The 9,250-nt window shown below is 37.7% G+C and overlaps 1 protein-coding gene across 5 annotated transcripts in view; it reads right to left on the bottom strand.

Annotated features, from left to right (window-relative positions):
• Nucleotides 1–7,471, bottom strand: part of Ttc17 (tetratricopeptide repeat domain 17) — a 110,768-nt gene extending 103,297 nt beyond the window's left edge. Inside the window, exon 1 of one of the 5 annotated variants that reach the window (XM_048788635.1) lies at nucleotides 7,065–7,471. In XM_048788635.1, the coding sequence (XP_048644592.1) occupies nucleotides 7,065–7,100 (36 nt within the window). In that variant the 5' untranslated portion in view covers nucleotides 7,101–7,471. The remainder of the gene's footprint in view (nucleotides 1–7,064) is intronic. The other 4 variants (XM_048788638.1, XM_015477795.2, XM_048788636.1 and 1 more) reach the window with 4 other exon arrangements.
• Between the last annotated feature and the right edge of the window lie 1,779 nt (nucleotides 7,472–9,250).

The raw sequence follows: 9,250 nt of genomic DNA, 5'->3' as shown, positions 1-9,250 counted from the left end.
ATATATATATATATATATTTATTAATTAGTTTTCAGTGGACACAACATCTTTGTTTGTATGTGGTGCTGAGGATCGAACCCGGGCCGCATGCATGCCAGGCGAGCGCGCTACCGCTTGAGCCACATCCCCAGCCCGTTCTCTGACTTTTCAATAGTGAACATGTATTACTTAAAAAAATTATATATAATTTATAATTTCTTTTTTTTAAAGTGCCATCTACATATCATATTGTTCACATGAAACTTTTTTAAGTTTTTAATTTCATCTTATGTTAAAAGAACTGTAATGACAAGTATAAGTTGAAGTCAAGGGACAGGACTATGCATGTACTACAAGAGTTATATATTCTGTATTCATACAGAAAAAGTGTATTCTATCATGTATTCATAAAGAAAAGGTGCCTCTCACAAGCCTGGGCCCAGGAAGAATACCCCCCAAATGCAAAATTAGAGCCAAGAGCCAAGGAACATGGGCAGCCTCTAGCCACTAGAAAAGGCAAGGGAATGGACTCTCCTGGAGCCTCCAGAGGGTGTGCAGCAAGGCTGTTCTCTTGACTGTAGCCAGTGAGACATGAGTTGGACTTCAAACCTACATAGCTGTAAGATAATAAATTTGGGTTGTTTTAAGCCACTAAGTTTGTGGTAATTTCTTACAGCAGCAATACACTAATACAAGCACCCATAAGTACTAGACACAATGAGAGACATCATGGTGATAAAAAAAAAAAATTCTCAAGGTGTGGGCTTGAGAATTCTTAGTCAGATGGGTTAGTCAAATATTTGAAAAGGAGTACTAAAACCAGTACCAGAAGTTGGACCTGTTACTCAAGTGGTAGCAAACTCAATGGCCTGGGAATTACTCTGCTCTTTCATGCTGGAAATCACTACTGTAAAAAAACAGACAACGAATACAGCTCAACTTGATTACTCATCAAAACATTCATAGTATCAACTATCGGAGGAAAAGAGACAGTACGACTAATATCTTTTACTGCAATCCCAAGAAGTGTAAAGTCAACATTAACGATTAAGGTTTAATTTTTCTATGAAGTAAAGAAAACCAAATGAAGGTCCTTTTGTTCATACTGCTACTGACGGCCACAGCACTGTCTAGCTAAGGACACAGAGGGAATAATTGGCTTTTAACTAAATTCAGATTATGAACAAAGGTCTTACATATCCCAAATACTACTGATACAGTCCTTTACGAGGACAATTTTGAAATATCTAAGAAAATTTAACATAATGCATTCTTTGAGTAATGTAATTCCATTTCTAAGCATTCATCTTACTTACATATTCATAGATGCATACAAAGTACATACATGAACATGTTCACTTACTGCATCATTGTTTATAACATTCAAAATCTGGAATGTAATCGTCCAAATGTCTGTCACTATGAGGGTTGTCAAAAACATTACAGAATCTCCATATGACAGCATACAACCAGACTTAAAGAGGCAAATTTTTATTTCTATTAAGGACAGATGTATAGTGTTATTATGAAGCAACTAAAAGCTATTTGTCAAACTATTCCCAGTTCCCAATGTGTGTTTAAAAAAGGGAGTTTATAAAAGTATTTACAAATATGTAGAGATTTTTAGGAAAAACAAAAAAGAAACATTCACTATAACTGTGTTTAGGAACTGCTTTACAACTCTTGTTAAGAGATAACATGTTCTTAGAGAAGATTTAGGTTGACCAGGCCTCATATTTGTAACTGGGAGAATAAAGAGTTAGCTTATCATCTTTAAAGCAAACACAGAACTACTAAAATGATGGTGGCCCTTCAGTATGCTGGTGTATGTAAGAGTTAGTACAGGTGTAAATAACTGCTTGAACAGGCATATATTTTCTCTCACTTATTCAATATTTCCTGAGTATATACCATGTTTCAGGCCTGTTTTAAGCATCAGGGTTATTCCCCAAAGAAAATAAAAGTTGCTGCCATTATAGAGAAGAGGAAGGAACAAGAACAAAGGTCCAAAGGATAAAATGAGCTTGTTGTTTTAAGAATTTCCTGAAGGGTGGGATGGCTGAAACACAGCACACAAAACAAGAAGGAACGTGGTATCTGAGGCTGGAGAGGTGGTCAGGGGTCAGGGATAGCTGCCAGTTCTTTTAGGGCCTGTAGACCATAGCGAAAACTCTAGATTTTAATTTTCAAGTGTGATGGGAAACCGCTAAAGGTGTTCTGATGTCCTTTGCTTCCCTCTTCTTCAAAGGGAATGTCATGACCAGGGTATAGCTGTTTTTTTTGTTTGTTTGTTTTTTGTTTTTTTTTAAATCACTTTGGCTGCTTTAGGGAAAACAGATGGGAAAAAGTAGAAGCAAGGAGGCCAGTTATGAAGCTACAGTGTAGGATCGAGAGAGATGGAGCTAATCCAGATTAGGGTTTAGAAGAGAAGTAGACAGACATGGCTGGATTCAGGATGCATTTAGGAAGTAAAGTCCACATATTTGTGTTGGTGTGGGTATAAAAGGAGGGAGAAAGAATAGTCAAGGAAGACATCAATATGTTGGGCCTGAGCAATTTGGTGAATGGGAGAAGAACAGAACAGGTTTGGTGGGATGGAAATGAAGAGTTTAGGACAATTGTACCTGTGGTGTCTATGAGACAGCAACATGGAGATGCCCAGCAGGCAGTTTGTGAGTCTGGAGTTAAGGGAAAGGTCCAGATTACAGATAAGACTTGGGAGTCCTCAGAATACAGTTTTTTTTTTTTTTTAACCCCTCATGCAAGAGATCATCTGAAGAGCACATGTACAGAGGGAGAAAAGAGGCACACCAATGTTTAAGACTCATCACGAAAAGGAATTCAGCAGAAGAGCATGAGAAGTCAGGGCAGAGATTTGGAAGAAAATTCAGGAGTGTATGTCCTGGCAACCATGTAAGAAAATCATTTGGTTGGTAAAGTCCAAGAAAATGCTGGGCTGCTGAGAGGTTAAGTAAAATTACCGAGTACAGAGTTGGGCAACGTGGAAAGCGCTGGGTATCCTGACCAAAGTGCATGGATGGAGGACTGACTGGAGTGGGTTTAAAAGAGAACAGGAACACAACTCTTTCAAGGTGTCTGGCTGCATCAGAGCCACATGTGAGAGGAATTTCCCTTGTTGCTGTTTTTGCCAAGACAGGCTATAGTTGAGATGTGGGGACTGCTTATGCCCTGCTCCCAACATTCGGGAGTACAAAGCTATGCTAATTTTTGACTTGACTGGCTGCAATCCCTTTTATTTCTCACTGCCAGAGTGCCCTCTGTTCACTTCCACCAGTGCTGCTTCCAAAAGGCAACAACTGCCGAACCCCACAGCTGACTCTAATCCCTCCTCTACAGTGCAGCTGCCATTTCTCATCTGCATCCCCTCTGCCCTTTATTCTGCTTTTCTTGTTCATCATTTTTTCTCCTCTTGTTGCTTCTACACACATTTTAAAAGTCTGAGTAATAAACTGACTTTTTAGATATAACAATGGCAAACAGGATGATTTCCTTTGTATAACACTACCAACCACAACCACAGAAAGGCAAGAATGGTCTCTGAAACTGTCGCTCCTTTTACCTGTTGTACACCTTTTGGAGGATTTGAGGGCTGATTCACTGATGGGTTACTCAGCACTTTAAAGATCTGGAAGTCTGAGTTTTCCTTTAGGCTAAGTCTCCAAATAATTATTACACTAGTGAATACTGCAAGTATTTATTCAGAAAATTGAAAATGCCTAAAAAGGCAAAAACTGCTTACTAAACTTGCTTTATCATCAACTAACAGACATGTATCATAGACCCTGTGTTGTTGGCAGTGTGAAAGATTAGTGAAGTTGTGGAGATACATACAGCCACTCCCTTCAGGGAGCATAAAGTGGACATTTAGATAAGTAAACAGACATCAGCTTGGTGCTGTAAATGTTTTCATAATGTGGTTCAGGATGCTATGAAAGCACAAAAGAACAGCTTATTCAAATTTGGGCATCATAGAGGTTTTACTGGGAAAGTTACATTTAATTATGAAGAGTGAGTGTTAGCCAGATTGAGATGTTGGAGAAAGAACACATGCAAAGTCCCAGAAGCAAAGGAGAATACAGCATATTTGGGGATGCTTACAAAAACTAAGTATTGCTAAGAGTGTGTATGTGTGTGTGTTTTATTCTGGTGTAAGGATGAGGCACTTAAGGATGGCCAGATACAAGGCTAGAGAGAAGGGTGGGCCCAGGTCATAAAACATGGTAAAGAATTTGGACTGCATTCTGGGCTATGCACCACACTGCTAAAGGTAGTTCTGGCTGGGGAATGAGAGTGGACAGAGTTGGGAGAAGTTCACTTTATTATTTTATTATTGTGTGAAATACTCTCATGATGATAAATATTTATTTTTCCAATGCCTTGCTTTAGTTTCGTAATCCAAAGTTATAAATTAAAGCAAAGGCATTTTAAAAGGATTACTCTAATTGCACTATGAATGGCCTCGAAGCAGCACATGACTAGAGGAGGGACAACAGTTAGGAAGCTGTGACAATTATCAGGGGCTTGAAAAGTGATGGTAGTGGCTCTGGGAAGAAAAAAGATAAAATTATAAGGTAGATGGAAAGACCCTGGTAAGGGGTAGTGGGCAGGAAAAAATTAAAGATGACCACTAGAGCCAGGCATGATGGCACACACCTGTAATTTCAGTTACTCAAGAGGATGAGTAAGGAGGATCCTAAGTTTGAGGAAAGCTTGGGCAACTTAGCAAGACTCTCTCAAAATACAACATAAAAAGGGCTGAGTATGTAGTTCTGTGGTAGAACTCTTGCATAGCATGTGCAAGGCCCTGCATTCAATCCCTAGTATAGCAAAAAGGGGGGAAAAAAAAAAAGAAAGAAAAAAAGATGACTAGATTTCTGACATGGGCAAATGGGTAATTGGCACATGGTGGTGTCTTTGAGGAAAAAGAAGGAATAACAGGTTTGGGAACAAAATGCATTTTGATTTGGTCTTTTTAAGCATGAAGTACCTAGGGATGTTCACATGGAATTTTAAATTCATATTAGAGGTCTCAAATTTGAAACTCTGGAGAAAAAAATTGGAGTGTAGAAAGAATATATTCTTAGCACATATAATGATAATTCAATTCCCAAGACAGGATAGTGTTGCCCAGGTATATGTAGAGAGGGAAAGAGAAGGTTAGAACAGAAATTGGGGGAATAACAATGTCTAAAACTGAATTTCTTAAAATGACCCGTGGCCTCCTGAGGAATTTGATAAAAATGTAGGCTCCTTGACTCCACCCTGAGTCTAGTGAATCAGGCACTGAGTCCCCTGGGAATCTGCATTTTAAGCAAGCACCTTGGATTATTTTTATGCAAAGTGAAGTTTGAGAACCTCTGATCTAGAGGATAAGTGGAGGAAGAAGTCAGGCAGGATGGTTAAAAACAAGCGAGCTTCACTTGCCTCCAAAGAAAAATGAGAACCTCCTGTGGTGGAAAAGAGCACACGCATCAAAGCACAGTGGGCTGGCGAAAAGACAGCAGTCAACAAATATTTGCTCAGTAAATAACTGGGAAAATTATTTAAATTTGTAATTTACCTCTGTGTATTTCCAAGCTCCTCTTACTGCTCTACAGTATAAACAAAGTTAATACCTAGATAATCTGCAATAGTGTTCAATATCTGAAAGAAAAGGTGCTGAATAAGAATCACTTTGATGCCAAGGTCTAGTGTAAATTGCAAAGGTTTAATAGTGCCTAGAAAGTTAGTGTATAATCACGATGCCCTCTCTAGTTTAAGTAAATCCCTGAAGTGTATAAACATAGAAACAGTGCTCTATGATAAACAGATGGTTTCCTTTTTAAAAGGTGCTGAAATAAAGCCACCAGCTTCACAGTACCATAGGGATGCTCTCTTTCAGATTAATCAAATCACTTAACATCAGACCCAAATATACCACTTCTCCACTTACAATGCATTAAGTCTGATAGAGATTTAGCCTCTTTGTCCAACTAAATCTGATAGCTCTTCTTTGAGTCATGGTTGCTGAAACAGTCACTTATCAAATAGAAATCTCTGCCAAGACTGTAAGGCTTCAGACATTTTAGCTTTGTCAGAAACCTCATTTGTTGTGAGTGCTTAAAAAGATCTGTACTCCCCGAGACATTTGCCTGACTGAAGGCAACATGATGATAAGTAATCAATCACCAAATGAAGTCACACTTATTTGGGACCCTTCCCCTCCTACTTATCCTAAATCTGAACTTATCACAAAATATTTGGCAGAGGTAAAGTAAATTGAAAGAGAAGGCATTTACTTCATTATTTCCTTTTTTTTTTTTTTTGCTTTTATTTCTTCCTATTCCTTGGTTGATGTTATGAGAAGAAAAAATATATACCTTAAACTTATTGAGTACAAAGTACACACTTGTGAGCTACTGTAGATCAATACATTTTTACTTATTGTTATCACTAAATGCCATTCAGTCTGGGCAACTTTCTCTCCTATGACTTGTACCGTGTATTCTTTAAGAATTTTTTCCAAATCTAAAACTATGGTTCTAACATTGGAAGAAAGAAAACCTGGGTCCAATAAAGAATTTTTTATAAGAGTGCTGATAATGATGACATTCTTTAAATTTTTTGACCACCATTTCTGAAGAAAAAAATAACCTAATGAACCCAGGGCTAGGAGTACAACTTCCCGATTCAATAAGCTTATAACTAACAAACTGGTGATATTTCAAGAGTTTATCTATCAGCAGATAATTCAGAACATGGAACATACATTTTTGCCACAGAAATGAGATGATTTATAATGGTTAGGTTCTTAGGCTAATTTACAAAAGTTTATGCGAGTGAAATACTAGACACTTTTGATAAGAAAATAGAAAACAGATGTTGCCAAATTAATGATTAAGCAAAAAGACCATTAAATTTAAACAACAAAAATATTTATCTTGAAACTTATTCTTCACAAAAACAAACCAAAAGATTTACTGGCTGGAGGACACTAGACACTCCTCTGGACTATGTTATAATAGCACATCTGTCAATTCTGTGGACCCTAAGTTAAGGGTTAAATAAAGTGAGGTATTCTTACTAGTTTGCAGGTATAACAATGGGGGATCAGAGGCATGCCAAAGTCCAAAGCTAGGGAAAAACAGAGAACTGTAGAGAAGCCTCTTCTTAACTTTCCTCTGTCCTCAGTGGGAAAGGAACTCAGCAACTGGAGTTTTTCCTTCACATCCCAGCTCCAGGAGTCCCCAGACCACACTCCTAGGAAGAGGGTAGCAGCTCAGGAACATGAAATGGAAACACTAGGGAAGGTATGTTTCCTAGCTGAGGCAGGAATTATGGAGAAAAACAATTCTTTGAACTGCCATATCAAGTGCTGGACATGCTTTGACTGTGAAGAGGCTTCTTACAGAAATCTACTGAAGCCCTATTTCAATCCAATTTAGGATGTAAGGTTTCTAACATACAAGCATGTTCACAAGTCTGCAGTGACTAGTGGGTGTCTATCTTTAGTGTCTGCTAAGAATTGAGATATAAAGATTCAAATGATTATTCACTTTTCCTGACAAAGACTCTTGGCTGAACTTAAAACTATAATGATGAAAAATGTATATTCTGGGCAATTCAAAGATTATGATTTTTAATTCATAAATACTTCTCTACATCCACTATGGTAAACAATGACCTATTCAATTTGGACAAGTTTGTGGATCAGACAGAGTTTCCATAAGAGTTGCATTTGCCACTTTCTAAGATTTGCTATTTCTGTTTGTCCTTGGCCCCTTCCAGATATTAGGCCATTTTAAAAACTGAAACCATACTTCTGCTGTCAATCAGCTATTATAACCAAGAAAAAGCAGCAGGAATTTGATGTCACTTAGGACCCAGTATATGCAGTAAGCTTTTACTTAGTTATGTTTCTCAAAGTACAAAGAGATTTACAGAATACTCAAACCCCAAGTACTAAGGGTATCTTCCAATTCCTTAAGTAAATCCAAATGTGATAACTGAGCGCTATCTAAACTGAGTTAGGATTCTGTCTGCTTTTAAAGTATTGTCAGTAAGGGATGTATAAGTTACACTCAATTTTCAGAGTGGAACTCAGAAAAGCTGATCAAGTCTTATTTTACTATGTATGCTGCTGCTTCCTCATATTAAATCCACCTTCCCTCCCCTAGCCTCTTGTTACACTGTAGACAGTCACTTTATTTCTTCTGGTATAAAATTTCACAGCTGCCTGAACTTAACACTATAAATGTTATTTATAGCAAATTTTGGAAAATTCAAGGAAAAGGATCATTAAAAGGAAGAAAGAAACCTTGCTTTCTTAACTTTAAGCCTAACCATGTATTACAGGGCAATCTGGCAAGGATCCAAACAAAAACTTCAGATTTCCCCCTTTCCTTCAGGCAAGTTACCAATAAACCCTAATTTTCCCTAAACCCTACCTATCTTTCTTTCTATCTATCTATCTATCTAAAATATATTCAATGTGCAAAAGAAGGAAATTGTTAAAGAACAAAACCAACTTAGATTTCACTTTCCCACAGCAATGTTCAGCATATAAGTACTACATTTCTATCAGTTTCCACTTTTCCGATGGGCTGTAAGCTGAGTGGCAGGACACCAAAATGGGAAGGAGAGTCAATGTCATACAGTATAAATAGCTGTGGCCAAAAACAATATTGCAAAAGAGCCAATAGGAGAAGGGCTCCCCAAACTGCAGCAGAAGTGACTTAATTCCATGTCTCTCTTCATGAAGGCCCAGGGAAACCACCATCAGGAAACAAAAGACAGGTGGAAGCAACCAGGCCTAATAGAAGATTTCCAATCTGAGGTCAGAAGATGGACTTTTCTAGGACTTCTGAGACCCACACATGTATTTTAAGCCTCAGTTGATATGGCCATGAAAGGGAAAACTTTCTGAATGTGAATGAGATATAGATGTAATGATGTAAGGGTCTAATAAAAATACAAAGGCTGAATTTAAATTATATTTGTTTCATGCTCATTGTAAAGTTTGTTATCACATTGCAAATCCAAATCTAAATATCACCTTCCACTAAAGCAAACCTTGCAGTGTGTTTCTATTACCATTTACTACGTTCAACTCAAAGGACCAGTAATTTTGCAGACACTGGTTAAAATCTTTCAGATCAGTGGGAGCAGGCACTTCACTTTCTAAAGATTTGTTGGACATTTCAAGACTGTTCTCAAGTGCTGGAAGTCATTAAGTTTACCAAGATTCTGTGATTGAACACACACACACAC

Source organism: Marmota marmota, unplaced genomic scaffold (genome assembly GCF_001458135.2).
Source record: "Marmota marmota marmota unplaced genomic scaffold, marMar, whole genome shotgun sequence".
Lineage (NCBI taxonomy): Eukaryota > Metazoa > Chordata > Mammalia > Rodentia > Sciuridae > Marmota > Marmota marmota.
Note: the sequence above shows the minus strand (reverse complement) of the source record. Positions and strands in the feature narration are given on the sequence as shown.